Below are 17,599 nucleotides of genomic sequence, written 5' to 3' on the forward strand. Positions count from 1 at the left end.
CATTGTGTATATAACAATGTGTAGGGCTCCCTTCCCTGCACATCCTCTCCAACACTGCTTATTTCTTTCCTTTATTTATTTTTTTGTTTATTTATTTATCTTTACACAGCTGTTCAGTGACCTTCCAGTTCCCTTTCTTTGGTCTTCAGCATCAAAGGTGTGACAGGCCTTTGGTTCTGGTACTGATGCATGAAGCTTTTCAGGGTAATGCCCCAAAGCACTAAGATCTGTGCCACCTGCTACTGGACTGTCCATTACAGAAATCCATCCCACTCCAAGTGCCCCACCACACTACTTCTCTAGTTAATTCAGACTCCAGCAACAGAACATATATACTGGCCTCTGGAAAGGTCTAAATAGAAAAATTGTAGGTAGAACTGTATTTTCCCAAAATGTTGCAGATCAGTTACAGCAAACAGAATGGCGACCGTCAAGGAAAACTGTTACTCTGGGTTCCTTTTTGATCACAGCGGCTACGTGGAAGCAACTACAGCTTCGATAAGGGCCCCTGTTACCTTTTGTATAATTGACATTCTGACAGGTATGAGGTGCTACCTCAATAATGTTTTGGTTTTAATGCCTATAATAATAAAAAAAAAATTGTGCCCATGTCCTTTACTCAGACTATGATTCGAGGATGTTCTTTTTAAAGAAACTACACAATACAACCATGTATATGAAGGAGCTGAAAGGATTAAATTATCAAACAGACTCCTAAGAATCAGAGGTTGTAGCCAATCTTAAATTTTATTAATTTCACAGATACAAATTGTATTGCAGAAAGAGATCTGAGACTGCAGTTACAGCTCTCCAGTCCTTTCTAAATGGACATTGGCCCAGATTTAACAGATGAGTTCTCTGTACAATACATGAAATATATTATTCAAAGGGAGCTGTTTTGGTCATTATATACATTTGTAGCTAATCTGATATTTTCCAGGGAACTGTGCCCCATAAATTCATGGATTCCAGTTTGTTAACCATAAGCAATCCCAAATAGGCCAGGTACATCCTTTGAAAAACATTACTTTTCCCTTAATAAATACCATTAGTGTTTTTGCCTGAAGGTTAATCATGTTTACATGGAGCTTTGGCTGATCACCTTTCTCTTCTGGAATGTCCTTTAGTAGAAGAAAAGAATGAATTGCAAGCCTGTTAACCACCCTTTCCTTCCTAGTACACTAAGCCAGGTGACTACCATCCACTGGAATTGTCAGATAGACTTGTAAATAACTTGCCATTATTCCCTCTTGCTTTACCTTTTTAGATAGTTTCCTGGCTCTGCCACCTGCTAGCTTTGAGACATTGAACAAGTTACATAAAGTCTCTCAGCCTCTCACTAAATTGGTAAGGTGTGAATATTAATTCCTATTTCAAAGGATTGTTGGGAGGAAGAAATGAGATAACACTGGTGAAATAATGTGCAGATTCTGACCCATAGGAGCAATTCAGATGTTGCTTTTCTATTTCCCATCCTTTCTGGGTTTTTTTGGTTTTTGTTTTTTTTTTAAGATTTATTTATTTATTTATACAAGCACTGGATACAGTCAGAAGCGCGGGAGGGTGAGAGAACTCACCAGAGCCAGAGTGGGGAGCAGAGCAGGCAGAAGGACCGAAGTACACTGCTGAGGGGAGCAGCCGGCAGCAGGAGAGGTCTGCACACCATGTGGGACCCTCCTCCGGTGGCTGGGGAGCAGCTGGGGATCGAACTGGCATTGCAGAGGCTGTGGGCAGCTTCGCAACCCAGCGCTCAACCGCTGCGCCACCGGGGAGGCCCTCCCATCCTTTCTGTTTGTAATTATAACCTTCATGTCTTCCCTCCTGGGATCTTGGTATCTCATGTTAAGGCTCCCCACAACCAACCCTGGCTTTATTCAGTACTACTCTTTCTTTCAACCAGCTGTGATGTTCTCGCCCAATATGTCTGAAGAACCCCTTTCCCCCATGTCAGTCTTGCTGTCTTTGTTACATGAGATCGTCATGAGCATCAACGACTGTGGTGCATCAACAATTGTGGTGAAAAGTGATATTGGAGTAGACTAAGACTGAGAAGTAAAAGATAATAGGTAGGGAGAATAGTAAGGAAGGGTATTTAAAGCAACAAATGACCTGAACTAGCATCATGGCTATGGAAAACCAAAGGAAGAAACCGATATGAAGTTGTTAAGAAAGTGACTTTGACAAGATGTAGCTACTAATGAGCTTAGTTAAAGCAATCACTGGTTCTTAGGGATCCTCGCTAATAAATGAAAGAATATTAAGTATATGTATGTGAGTAACTATAGTGAGACAGTTAGGTGATTCCCAAAACATGGAAATGAAGAAAGCAAGGTTAGCATTCAGATTTTAATTATAATAGTTCTTGGAGCAGAGGTTTCAGACAAATCTAGTGGAACACTTTGTCAATGGAAAGAAGATAAGCACACATGAGCAGAAGTACATGCACACACAGGCACACATGGGCTCTGTCCATCTAAATGCAGTGAAGGTTAGAAACATAGCTGTCAGATATTAAATATGCTTGCAAGAGCAAGATCTTCTTAGTGTGGATATTTATAGGTACCACCTGCTTTAAGAGGAAGCCAGCATGAGCTTAAGTAGATACTAGAATCATTTAGATGAAATTTTATATCTGGATTCTGTTTGATGTGTGACTTTGGGAAAGTCGCTTTGCCTTACTAACCTTAGTTTCCTTACCTGTTAAGTGGAGATGATGATAATAATAATAATAGCTATTTTGTAGGGTTTTTCAGAGGATTAACTGAGAAAATACATAGAAGTGCTTGCTAGAGTGATAGCATGTTGGAAATATTCAACAAATGATAGATACCTAGTAATATCTTTCCTTTGTGGAATGAATGCATCAAGTACAAAAGCGTAAGTCACTTATTCTAATTATATGCAAAACCAACCTTCTGATACTTGATAGATTATTTTTCTTCAGACAAAGTACTACATTCTAGTAGAATACACTCCAGTCTTGCTAGCTTTGAGATCTTTTTAGGAAGCTCTACATGAAATCAAGGTTGAAAGGAACATATCTGTGACCTACTGGAAGATTGGATTTAGAATGGAATCCAGAATAGAGAAAGAAGAGATTCTATCGGATTAAGAAAAGGAGAAGTAAAAGAGTACATGGTTTTTCATCAGATAAATATATTGAAAGTGTTTGGCTATGATTCTGTAAGAACATAAACCAGAACACTCTTGTCAGTGCCGGCACAGTGTCTGACAAATAGTAGTTACTCAGCAGACACTGAGCAAATGAAAGAGCCTCAGCTTTTTTCATTTACAGTTGTGGGGTTTATTGTCACAAGTGGACTTTGGCCCAGATTTAACAGATGAGTGGAGACACACAGGTGACTACACATTTATCAAAACAAATGAGATCGTACACTAAAATCTGTGCTTTTCAGTTACAGAATTTTACCCCAGTAAAAAAATAAAAAAGACCATAATTTTCTATTTTCTGATTTCCATTCAACATGCAGTGTAGACTCCTGAGCCTCTTATAACTCCCTGTGGGGAACAATAAATGTATAAGCCCCTTACCTTGAAATAAAAGCCATGCCCTTGTGATTTGAGTCTTACTTTCCCTTTTCACCTGATGTCTATTCCTTACCTACTAGGTCCTAGCCCAGCTGCCTTACCTGTCTAAAGTGTTCATTCCTTGATATTTTCTAGTTGGGCCTCTCTTTGTTTCCCTTGAGTGCATTAAGGATAACTTGCATTTATTTTAACTTTACTGTATTTATGATAACTTTGCACTTACTGCTTTTTTCACCTGCCTTTTCCACTAGAATACAAGGTCCGGGAGCATAGGGACCTTACCTTTTTCACCATCATATTCCCCAGTGTATTGGATATTGTCTGACTCAGTGCATGTTTGTTCAACATGTGATAAATATTAACATATGAATGAAAGTGTGTTTCTTTTGTTCTATATGTTGATAAAGAAGTATACTTAAATGTTCCTATAGAATTTGACCCTTACCAATTCAAATAAAAGTGACATGGTCTTATCCTTACCAGCAAAGCAAACCTTTAATAAACTGTCTCAATAAATTTTAGTTGATGTTACCAAACTTTTTGTTTGACACAGGGGAACTTTTTCTTCCATTTTTCCCTTCTACAATCTCTATGTAGCTCTTCTATTTCCTAATTAGACCTTCCTACAGAAGAGACCCTAATGGCATCCCTTATGACAATATTTCCCAAAGCACTTGGATCCTGTATTATATTGGTGAAATGTTTGAGCACACTAACCACGTAGGTACATTTATTTATTTCAGAAATAAATAGGTTGCTGTATAACATAATAATCAAAGATGCATAAAAATAATATTTTAAAGGATGGGATGAAAATCCTAATATTTTCATCCTGCACACTTCAATAGCTATTTGTGTACTCCTCTCTGCTCCCCTTATGTTAATCCCACTTTTTTTATTTTTTATTTATTTATGCATACAAGAACTGGGGTGTAGGTTAAAGGTTTGGGGGTGCGAGGCTTCACCAGAGACAGAATGGGGAGCAGAACAGGCAGATCTAATGAAATGCACTGCTGAGGGGAGCAGTGGGCGAGATAGGAGGTCTACTGTGTCATGTGGGTAGCTCCCTGCCCGGGGATCGAACTCATGCCACAGTAGCTGGCAGTAGCTTGATAGTGCTAATACTGGAGAGGCCCCCTGTTCACCGCACTTGGAAGATACTGCCTTGAAGCAATATACAGCACATCACTTATACATCTAAATGTAACGCTACAGTAGTGTTAACACCTTTGCATTTTAAATCTTACCTCTAATGATGGATTGAATGGTTTTGTTGCTTTATTTTGCCAATAGATTACAATTTTAGGTCCAGGTGAAATCATCTAACCTAAATTTTTACTGTATTTATTCTTAACAATGTTCAATCATAGTGTTTCTGTAGAAAAAATATGTAGACCATTTTTAGAAGGAGGAAATAATGAAATTTGAAAAGTAGAGAAGGGAGACAAGAAAAATTTATAAAAAAGTCTATGTTGGCTTAAAAATAATTAATTACACTATAAATATTGATAGCAGTACTTGAATGAAATGTTATCTCCTTAGGAAATTGTTAACTGTAGAAAATTACCCATTATTACTTCTAGACAAAGTCACTAAAAATAGAGGGGTAAGTCATTATTCTCCAGTAAAAGACAGTCTTTAAAGAAGCATCAATTCTACAATATAGCAGCCTAAAACAGGTATGGAGATTTTAAGCCTGCTATGTTACCTCCGAGACCTAAAGGAAGCAGAACATAAAAATGAGCCTTTATCAATTTGAAGTAAACCTAATCTTTGTGATCATGGCTGTGGTCTAAATCTATTAAAGATGTTCAAATTCAGTGTCCTTGGTATCATTGCAGGTTGACCTGAATAGCGAGCAATAAACTTGTGTATTATAATTCTGTCTCGAAGATATGTGCTTAGGAAGTGAAACCGACAGTCAGTGTTTTGTGTCTGTCTCTAAGCAGACTAAGAGCCTATATAAAATGACAGGTGCATTTTGGGGGAAAGAAACCCATAATGTTTTCCTATTTAGTTGGTGACAGTATGTCCCAAGATAACACACGCTTAAGGGGCTGGAACAAGCATGGTTATTAAAGGCTAGCAGTTTCTCAGTTCATACAAATTGAATTTTTTCATAGGTTGCAAGACTGTGGAAATCTAGTGTAGAATACTGAAATAAATTAGCATATTAAGTGACTTTATACATCCAAGCTTGTGAGCTCTTTGAATTTAAGGAAGAAATTTTATTACTTCTTGAAGGAAAAAGCAATTCTTAAATTCCATGGTTGATCTTCCTGTTGGAAAGGACCTATGATAAATGATATCATTTTGATTATTTTTTAAAGACTTGGTTATTTATACAAGAGCTGGGGTACAGGCCAGAGGCATGGGAGGGTGAGAGAATTCACCAGAGACAGAGTAGGGAACAGAACAACAGACTGATTGAAAACACTGCTGAGGGAAGCAGCAGCAAGACAGGAGAGGTCTGGCACACCATGTGGGTTGCTCCCTGGCCAACTGAGAATCGAACCTGTGCTGCAGAGGCTGCAGAAAGCTTCAGACAGCTTCACAGCGCAGCACTCAATCTACTGCTCCACCAGGGAGACCCCATTTTGATTATTACTCAAAATGGTTATTATATTGATGGGAATCTTTCCTTTTTCAGCATTACTGATTTAGGGAACATCAAAAGAAGATTGTATTTATCAACAGTCCATAAGGAACTGTCCTCAACCCCTCTTCATGCAAAAATTCCACTCTTCATGATCAAGCGCAAAATTGTAAGTATCACATGAATATTGCTTAAAATAATAAATTCAGTTCAGCAAATATTAATAATAGGCCTATTCTGTGTATAAGTTATTTTGTTCAGTACCATGGTAGTCTAAAATATGAATAAAATTCACACTCTTTCCTAAAAAATCTGTTAGGTGAAAGAATATTATTATTTGAACATCTAGAATGTCACCAAAACTGTGATACAGGAAGCACAGTGGAGAGAAAAGTTGCTATTGATACAGTGAAAGGGAAAGAAGTTCATCTGACTACACGATGGCAGAGATTGCATTTGGTATATACGTTGAAATTCTATGGGATTCCGTGGGGGGCCATGGGAGACCAAGCATTCCAAGCAGAAGAAACAGGAGCTGAAAGCCTGGAGGCTGGAAAATGGTATATCTTTGGAGAACAGAGAATGATTGTTGCCAATTTTGGGGGAAAAGCTTTAAGAAAATATCAGTCCTACAGTAAATCAACTGATATATTGAGAGGCTGGGAGATTTTATGCCTGTTATATACAACCTCTGAGACTGAAAACAGCTTAAGGTATCAGAAAGTAAGCAATAGGGGATAGGCCCATAAATGTGGTATGATATGAAATCTCTCTCAAGCTTCAGTCATTTCAGTGCTGCTGTCACGGCTTTACCATGTTAATATACTCTCTATTCTAGTATGTTCTTAATATTTTCCTTTAAATCAACCCAACTTTTTTTGGCTTAGATAAATTTATTATAAAAGAAAACTTGATATGTCTCTTATAAATGGAAAACAAATGAAACTTAATTTCCAAAAATGAAATGTAACCACAAAAATATGCACTCTCAAAACAAATCAATATTTGAAAATCTAGCTAAGTGCTGTTTCCTGGGTATGACTATTCTGAGGTCTGCTCTTTGTTAAAATATTTCAAGCTTTCTCCCAGGAATACTCAGGAATAAAGGAAAACTGATAGAGGGAAATTCATTCTGTGATCCAAAATAAATGACATTTATTCTGTCATTTAATGTCACTACCATATACCATCTAAGATAAATTCACAGGTGGTGCATGTTCCACTCTTTGGGAAACATAGTAGAGAAAAGGGAGCCATTATATTTTTGATTTGGGGCACACAGTCCTGTGTTTGGAATTGTTTGGAGGAAATAGAAGAAAGTGGAGATGAGATCACTTGCAATAAACCAGTTGAGAGTTATTAAGGATCATAATGGTCACAGTAGAGGAATGAAATTGAGTTAGCATCAAAACCTTATAGTCAAATGAGCTAAAACATGTAAACAGAACTTTTCCATATTGGTACATTCTATGAGAGAAGGAATCACAAGGTCAGAGAAGTTCTTCTGAAGAAGGGGGCACCAGAGCTGGGCATTGGAGGAGGAGAGGGAACTAACTAGTGTAAGTGCTGCATTTCTAGAACAGAATTAAAAGTAGTTGCATGGGGTGTGCACGCAATTCCACCGATCCAGTGCTGCTGAAGAGAAAGCAGAATAGTGGGGACTTGGTAAGGCTGGAGAAGTAAGTGAGGACAACCTCCTGGTAGCCTCTATAATTCTAGCCAGGGAACCTGGACTTTTATCTCATGAGTTATAGGGAGTCATTGAAGGACTTAGAGTAGCAAGGGGTCATTTAATCAGATTTACATTTTAAACAGGACATCATTTTAGAGATAGGTGGAAAGTATAAGACTGAAGACCTGAAGGGCCACTTAAAAAGCCACTGCAGTGGGCAGTACATGGGAAGTTTGGTCTGATTTTATTGCTTTTGTACTCCCAGTGCCTATGCAGCACTTGGCTCCTCCAATGCATAAATATGTAAGTAGGTAGGTGGGCATATAATGGATAGAAGCATGGGTTAATTATATTTAGGTGATAGTAATGAGGTGTTTGGGTTGAAACTAGGATGAAGAAGAGGAAACAGGGTTGAAAAATAGATGTTAGAAAAGAAGAAGAGGAAAGGCAAGGTTGACTCTCAGATTTCTAGTTTGGATAATCGAATGTTAGATAATGGTGACATAGAAAGAATCCAGGAAAAAGAGCAAGTTTAGAAAGGGAAGATAGAAATGTTAAAGGGTCTCCAGGACATTCAGATTGAAAGTTTTGCAACTACATACATTTTAAAGTCTTAGAGAGAAGTCTTGTCTGGATATGTGAGTGAGTTCAGCATGGAAGTAATAGTTAAAGTCATGAGAATGAATAGCATTGCCTGCAGAGAGAGTATAGAACAGCAACAACAAAAGAGTCTAGAGAAGGAAATGCAAGGACCTGTCCAATAAAAAGGCAGGCACAGGAAGAATCCATAAAGGAGACGGGGCAAAAATAAGAAAATGATGTGAAGCAGAGTGAAGTATTGTAGAAACCATGCGTGTTTCAATAAAGGGAGTGAAGATGTGAAGGTATTTAGGGAGGTTGCAATCAGGAAGCCATTAGTAACTTCAGTGAGAAATTTTGGCCTATGAAGAAGAAGTCAGGGTCATGGACTAAGAGAACAAAAGATAGAGACAACAAGTACATGCTGACCATTTCTTTTAAGTAGGCGTATTCACTGAACTTGATGTTGAGTAAAGGAGAGAAATCAAAGATAACAGATTTTGAGTCTGGGAAACTTGGAGATTGGCAACTCAGTAACAGATAGAAGATGGGTTGTGGGATAAATTGTATCTGTTTGCAGTATAATTCTTTAAAATATGCATTTCATACTAAACATTCCCAAGTGCTCAAAGACAAATTTTACATTCTCCAGCTATTCAAATTAAATCATTTAATACATGGAGGAAATGCCTTAGTGCCTCACAAATAAAAGTTGTTTTCATCTTCTTTTATTTAAGTATTGATTTCTTATTCATCTAGGATTGTTTAGAGTTCAGTGTTGGTTGAGTGGTTTCTAAGAGTTAAATCATATGTGGGACCAATACACTATTTTGTGTGTGGTTAATAAATCAAATTTGTCATTACCTTGTTTTAGTGAGTTCAGTCACCCTTGTCAGTTAACTAACTCTGAAGTTTCTGGATATTGTATTAAAATCTAAACACATTATATTCTGTACGTGGCTATAATACATACAGCATGTCCTCCATCCAGTGACATTATTGAGACTATAGTATTTGAAAATAAAGTGTCATCTTTCTGTTATAAGTAGGCCACATAAATATTATGTTGAGATCGGAAGTAAACTTGATTGAACTATCTTTTATATTTAATAAATGAGTTCTGGAGATGAATATGGGCTAGAAGTACTAGTTACCTAAGGACACCTAAGGACACTATTTTGACTTAGACATAAAATAAGGACACCTAAGGACACTATTTTGACTTAGACATAAAATAACTGTAGGTCTGCAGGGGAGTATTCCGTAGATCATCTGTCTACCCTTATCTTTCCCACTCCAATCAGATATCTCAGCAGAGCATATAAAAGAAAAGAGATGCAGGTTCAAACATTACATGTAGTTGTTTAAAAAAGAATCCTCATGTGGAGAAATCAAACTGGTCTCTATCTTAGATGGCTTCAGTTCTTGCTAAGTGTTAAAAAATGAAAGTCACAATATAGCTGAAAGTTTTCTTCTGAATGTTGTTAAATCTGGAAAGAATTGCTCAATTACATTTAAGACAGTGCTAAGCAATTAACAAAGATATTTGTTCCTATAATGAAATCATCAAGTTATAACTACTTACAATGTACTCTATTCTGTATTTTGTTAAATATTATCATGTAAATAATATACAGGGGTTAGTAGTATGGCAACTGAATTTTGACAATTACTAGTTATATAACCATGCTTAAGTTCCTGTATTCATTTTTCTTATCTATAAAATGCAGATAACATGAATATGTTTTTAAATCTTACTATTGAGATTATTGTTGAAATTTAAATGAGTTAATAAATATAAGATTTTTAGAACAATGCTTGGAGTAGACTAAGACTTAGACAAGAATTATAGGATCTATTAGTTCTTTAGGCTCTACTTCCAGGAAGCCCTTGATGATTTCACTCTCTGTGAAATAGATATTTTGGGTATAGCCTATCATTGTCATTCACAAAGTCATAACTCTAATTACACTTCTTGCAGTTTAATCTTCTGCTTATTTCTCTTTTATCTGTAGTCCCTATCAGCATAGTAAGTAGTCAATAAATGTTTGTTGAACAAATTGGCAAGGCTTAATATATCTACTTACATGGAAGACAAAATTATGAGTTTATTGTGAAGAAGTTGTATAAGCTTATAAATGTGCTTGGCAATTCCATGAAATGTCCATGAAATTTAAACAAATATCAAGGAATTCACTTTGAAAACTTGCTCTGATTTCACCTCAGTTTCCTCCAAACCAAAGAGCTGCTGTGGCAGCAGGGTCTTTTCTTTCTGCTGCTAACATAGTTATTCCCATTGCAATCTTATACTATTACAGCTGAGTCATATTTTAGAGAAAATTTCTAGAGCATCAAGGTGACATTTAAAATGCCAATCAAAACGTGCATAGAAAACATACAGATGATCAACAAGCGTATGAAAAAACATTCAATATCACTTATCAGAGAAATGAAAATCACAACCACAATGAGATATATCTCACACCTGTGAGAATGGCCATATGAAAAAACTAGAAAGAATAAATGTTGGTGAGAGTGTAGAGAAAAAGTAACCCTTATACACTGTTGGTAGAAATGCAGACTGGCTAAGCCCCTATGGAAAACAGTATGGAGATTCCTCAAAATAGAAAAATTAGATCTACTGCATGACCTACTCCTGGTTGTCTACCTGAAGAAAGCAAAAAACACTAACTAAAGGGAATAAACATATGCCTGTGTTCACTGAAGTACTATTTACAATAGCCAAATTATGAAAACAACCTAGTGCCCAGCAACAGGAGTTGATTAAGAAGATGTGACATTTTATAAACACACACAAACACACACACATGATGGAATACTACTCAGCTATAAAAAAGATGAGCTGTTGCCATTTATATAAACTATGCTATGTGAAATTAGTCCAAGAAGAAAGACAAATACTAGATGATTTTACTCATGTGGAATATAGAGACAAAAAAAAATAACAAAGATAAACTAAGCTGAAAACAAACCCTAGAAATATGACTGCAGAATTGAGACTACTAGAGGGGGAGGGGGAGGAGAGGTAGAAACAAAGGGGAAAAGGGCACAATGGTCAAGGATAATTTAGCCCCAGCATCCCCTCCTCAACTCCCATTTCTCCTTATAAGGACGTAAGATGATTTGCTTTTACTGGGAAAATTGCTTTTTAATACAGTATAACAGTTATTGCTTCTCCTGACCATGTGATGAAACAATGTGATGGCCATTAGAGATGAATAAGGTCATTGTGAGCAGATTTTCTAAGAAAACTAACCTTTGAAAAGTTTTTCAAAGCTACAAAAATAAATGACTTAAAACCCCTTTCTTCACCTTCATTTTAGGAGCACAAAAACAGAATGAAGTTCTAAAATTCTGGAAAGAGATGTATTTTAGGATTGCTGGGTTATGAAATTGTGGTTTCTTGTCATTTCCTTTTATAAAGGCAATGCTGGCTCGAACTGTGCACTGCGTGTTTAGGGCTCTTTTTCGACTGGCAAAATGAATACAATTATCTTCAGCTCTCTCCCTCAGTAATGGCAAAGAGTAGGGGCATGGGACATAAAAAAAGTGCTGCGACTGGGACAACCAAAAAAAATGTTATTGCATGCATTTGAGTGTGTGAGTGTATGTGTGTGTGTGTGTCTGTGTTGTGTGTGTGTCTTCACAGAATATACTGTGCCGTTACCATTATAATGTTATATTGACATGAGTCAGTAAAAAACTAAAAATTGTCATTGAATTATTCTTTCACCCTTGCCTGCCAATTCCTTCATGCAAAATATCATGCTAAAAGTAAACAGGATAACTCTTATTAATCCAAGCACCAAACTGAACAGAACTTTCTTCTCTATTAGATTGCTTGCTTTCTATTTTATATTTCTTAAGAACCCCATAATTATGAATATTTTATGTCAAGAACTCTTCCTTGCTGGACAAGAGATGCATACAGAAATAAAATGATCAAGAAAAATGTCAAAAAGGGAATTTTAAGAGCTGATGATATCACAGGGAATAATGAAAATAATATTTCATAAAGATCAACTGTAATTCAGATAATCCACCTCTTGCTAGTAAAAACTTCATATTCTTTTCCAAAACTTCAGAAACTATATCACAGCATTTATATTTATCCGAATAATGAGTTATTTGTTGAAGCTTATGAAAATTGGAATCTTTATAAATATCAGCTAAACCCCCATATAAAACTATTTCCTTTAGACAGGGAGATTTGTGAAAGTTATTCTCATCTTTTTCAGGAACTACAGCCATTTGAGCTTCTAAGAGATGGATTAAGTAAATATGTTTTCAGTTCACAGACAGTGGATTTGTTGAATGATTTGTAAAATGAAAAATTGAAAGTATTGGTGGTAGGAATGGATGTATATGCATGACTTCATATATTCATATATTCACACAAGCCTACCATTATTTGTTGAGTCCAGACAGAGGGAATAAAAGCAGCTTGACTGTAAAGGATAAGCAGAGTATGTAATGAGTCAGGGCCTGGTTTCCTAGGACTCAGTTTTTGAAGAAGGTATAGACACCAGTTCCCCAGAAGAGCCGACCAACTGGGTCTGATAGAATGTCCAGGTTCAGCCACCTGCAAAATTTTAACTACACAGGGAATAAAACTGCAGGGTCCTGAGAAGGAATGCCCAACATGTCCGTAGGCCTCTGGACCAGAAAGCTCTTATTCATTGTTTAAAACCAAACCTAATATAACCTCCAAGCCTCTACTGAATGTAGCAATATTTGGTTTCAAAGAAAATGAAGCAGATAATTTAAAAAACAAATTTTAGCTCTAGAAACAAAGAATTTATATAAGAAAAGGAAAGGTAATCTTAGATCATCACTTGGCTCAGTTGTGCACGATATTTGTATAGTTATAATGAGGAAAACACAGTGTATGGTTTTTAAGGAAATAAAACAGAAAGAATGGATGATAATTTCCTAAGGAGCATGAATTGGGGAAAGTAAGATATGTAAGTGAACTGAAAGTTTTATCTACCATAATAAGAAATCAATAATGGGGCCTCCATGGTGGCGCAGGTGGTTGAGCGCAGCGCTGTGAAGCTGTCCAAAGCTTCTGCAGTGCCGGTTCAATCCCCGCCGGCCGCGGAGCAGCCCACATGGCGCAGCAGACCTCTCCTGTCTCACGCGCTGCTCCTTTCAGCAGTGTATTTCAGTCAGTCTGCCTGTTCTTTTCCCCGCTTTGTCTCTGGTGAATCCTCTCACCCTCCCGCACATCTGACCTGTACCCCGATTCTTATATAAATAAATAAATCTTTAAAAAAAAAAGAAATCAATAATGTCTAAAATCAATGAATCAAGAAGTATTAAAATACAGAGAAAAGAAACAGTTAAGAGTTGACTCATTAGATGAGTGGTGTGGTGACAAGACTGCATGTCCTATCTGTCTGACTTAGATTTGCATGTAACATCACAATGAACATTTAAAAAAATTTTTTAAAGAAGTCTTTCCTTAGTCTCCCAACCCTCCCACCTTGAGCCCCATCTGTATTAACTTAACTGTATATAGTAGGTATCACATATGTGCCTCTCTTCGTTTATTTAAGAAATAATTTACTGCAGTCTCTTTTTCCTTACTACAAAGGAAACCACCTTAGGTTTGCCTCCATTGAAATCAACATTTGTAAATAGGAAAAGTTTGCCTAAAAAAAAGACATTATTTCCTTTATCAATTAATATAACTTTCTATTTCAATAGATTAATAAAATGAACCATATGTAAACTGTGCTTCTAAACAAATAATGAAAAAATATTTATTTACCAAGACACACAATATCAAGTACAACTTTTCTCTTTTTTTCAGAATTTTTTCCTGCAGTCTTAAGTATCTTGATTTCCTACTAAATGATTATTTTCCCTTTCTTTAACTCAATCGGACCATTTAGAAAATTCATTTCATGATGCATTGAGGGATCTAATTGTTTAATGGGCAGATTAGTCGCTTTAAGGGTACTTTAAAAACTGATGAATACCAGGCATACTTACAAATTCTTTAGAAGAATCTGTTTCTGTACAATAGGTTAATTGCTTATAAGTAGACAGTACTGGCCACAATTTAAATCCGCTTCTGATTTCATCCATGCCTTTTTCTTAACAAAAGTGAGTGGCTAATTGTGATCCAGTTGGTCCCCTTGAAGGAACAATTGGCTACTTAGTCCTGATTTTCAAGATTTAAGTGGTCTAATGTACCTGCAATTAACTTCCTACTACCGTACTGCCTACAGACCTAGAGTTATTTCCCAAAGTTGTCAAAGCCTTGTTTTATGATGGGAATTCTGAAAGTGACTCTCATATGACCAATGTGTAGTTTAAATTGTGATGATTTCTTTGGAAGAACTGAGGAATTTTTTAAGAAAACTGAAGCCAAGACATAGATTTGGCTAAAGGGGAGAATTGGTTTTGGACTGATGGATACAACTAAGGTCCTTAGTTCCTTAGACTTTCCATGAATATATGGCTTATCATATGACTGTAAGTTAACTCTTCTTTCCTTTTCTTGTTTTAGTGGTGCAATCTGTGCATTGACTTAGTGGCATTTACCAGTGAAATATTTAAGGGAGCAGTTTTCCAGTCATTGGATGGAATTATTGTCTCAGCTAACTGTAAGCTACGGAAAATCTTCACTTTAAAATCAAAGCCTCAAGACACTGCTGATAAAGATGGTATGTTCAGGTTACTATTAAGATTTTTAAATCCTCCATTTTTTTTTTAAATTAGACATGCCTTTGGATAATATGAATACATGGGAGTATATTCTTTTTTAATTTTATTTTGCTTTATTGTGAAAAGAACATTTAACCCAAGATCTGTCCTCTTAACAAAATTTTAAGTATACAATATTGTTGATTATAGATATAATGTTATATAGCAGATCCCTAGAGCTGACTCATTTTCACTGAAACTGTATCTATCAAGGACTCTTTACAACTCAACAGCAAAAGGACAAACAGGGCCTCCCTGGTGGCGCAGCAGTTGAGTGCTGTGTTGCGAAGCTGCCCACAACCTCTGCAGCGCCGGTTCAATCCCCGGCTGCTTCCTGGTGGCCACCGGAGGAGGGTCCCATATGGAGCGCAGACCTCTCCTGCCGCCTTCTGCTCCCCTCAGCAGTGTACTTCGGTCCTTCTGCCTGCTCTGCTCCCCGCTCTGGCTCTGGTGAATTCTCTCACCCTCCCGCGCTTCTGACTGTACCCAGTGCTTGTATAAATAAATAAAAATAAATCTTTAAAAAAAAAAAAAAGGATAAACAGCCCCATTTAAAATTGGTCAGAGTTTGAATATGTAATTCTCCAAAGAAGATATAGATGTTCACCTTTAATCATTAGGGAAATACAAATTAAAACTACAGTGAAATACCACTTCACACCAACTAAGAAAAATAAATGTTGATGAGGGTGGAGAGAAGTTAGAAACCCTTGTACATTGCTGATGGAAAAGCAATAATGGTCCATCCACTATGGAAAACATTTTGGCAGTGCCTAAAAAAGTTAAACATAAAATTACCATGTGACCCTGCAATCCCATTCTTAGATATTTGAGTTGTGGTGTTAGTCCAGGCTTATTTACCCCTTTAAATAGCAAACCTTTATTATTATTTTTTTATTTTTATTGAAGTACCATTGATTTACATAGCTGTTAGTATTGTGAAAGTATAGGACCTCTGCCCCCCTAGATGAAGTCTCATAGCACACCCACTACCCATAGTCTACCACCATAGTCTATCCGTGCTTGCTCCCCACTTTGTTCTCACCTCTCGCCAACCACCCCCCCCCAACCCCCACCCCGGCAGCCTCAGTACTATAGTCATCTTTCAAGAGTTAGTTTTTAAGTTTGGCTTTATCTGACCCTTTCATTGCTGTGTATTCCACATACAGGTGACACCATCTGGAATTTGTCTTTCTTCTTCTCATTTATTTCCCTTAGCATAATCACTTCTTGCTCCATTCATGTTGTTGCAAATGGCATGAGTTAATTTTGTCACTGAGTAGTATTCCATTGGGTATATATACCACATCTTCTTGACCCATTCATGTTTAAATGTCTTATTAAAACATGCTAAGATATAGTAGTTTTATCATCATTGCAATGACGATTCCTTGCTCTTAACCACTATAATATACTGCCTCTTAATATCTTTATGCATTACATAATAAACGCCATAAAGACAAGAATTTTTAAAAATATGATACCAAATGCCCAAAAATAGATGACTGGATCAAGAAGATGTGGTACATATATACCATGGAATATTACTCAGCATTCAAAAAAGATAAACACATGCAATTTGCAGCAACATGGATGGCGCTGGAAGGGATCATGCTCAGCGAAATAAGCGAGAAAGAAAAAGAAAAATACCGGATGGTCTCACTCATAGCAGGAATCTAGAAAACTTAAATAAGGGACCAGGAAAATGAATATAAGAAAGTGAAAATCAAAATCAACAAAAAACTATGAACTAGAGACACTTTTTGGGGGGTGAGGGTCGGGAGGGGAGGGATTGGGGTCAGAATGGAGGGGTTGCAATTGTATGGGGAATATAAAAATAAAATTAAGTCATATAAAAAAAATATGATACTTGTATGGCAAATGAATGAACTAACAAAAATGAACAGACTTTATAGTAACGTTGTTGTAGATTATTTCTGTCCTCTAAAATTCATGTTGAAACCTAATCCCCAATATGATACTACCCCAATATGGAACCTTTCAGTAGTGAGTGGCTCATGAGATTAGAATATGATCAGGGTCCTTTTTAAGAGTCCTTAGAGAGCTCCTTCACCCCTTCTGCCGTTTGAATTTATGACAAACAGCAGGTCTGTGTGTGAACCAGGAATCAAGCCTTCTCCATACACCAAATCTGCTGGTGTCTTAATCATGGAATTCTTAGTCTCCAGAAATGTAAGAAAGAAGTTTCTGTTGTTTATAAGCCACCTAGTCTATGGTGTTCTCTTTGGAGAACCCAAACTAAGTTAGAGTTAGAGACACTTTGTGTTTTCTGCATGGTTCTCTCCGGTGATCATAGGTGAGATGTCATATGAATAAGGCACTGTACTTGGCTCTGCAACTATTCTCATTCTTATAAATAAGATTCATAATGTTAGGTCTAGGACCAGTGAACTATTTTAAAAAATCGTTCCTTATTTAAACTATATGAATTAGAAGAAGCCATAAAC

General features: G+C 36.7%; 1 protein-coding gene across 6 annotated transcripts in view; it reads left to right on the forward strand.

Moving 5' to 3' along the window:
* Positions 1-17,599, forward strand: part of CFAP20DC (CFAP20 domain containing) — a gene marked incomplete at both ends in the record, with an annotated part of 188,525 nt that overhangs the window by 65,077 nt on the left and 105,849 nt on the right. For all 6 annotated transcript variants that reach the window (XM_084248259.1, XM_084248260.1, XM_084248261.1 and 3 more), the window contains 2 exons: positions 6,200-6,314; positions 14,935-15,091. In XM_084248259.1, the coding sequence (XP_084104385.1) occupies positions 6,200-6,314; positions 14,935-15,091 (272 nt within the window). The remainder of the gene's footprint in view (positions 1-6,199; positions 6,315-14,934; positions 15,092-17,599) is intronic.

Source organism: Talpa europaea, assembly GCF_964194135.1.
Source record: "Talpa europaea genome assembly, chromosome: 11".
In the NCBI taxonomy this organism is placed as follows: Eukaryota; Metazoa; Chordata; class Mammalia; order Eulipotyphla; family Talpidae; genus Talpa; species Talpa europaea.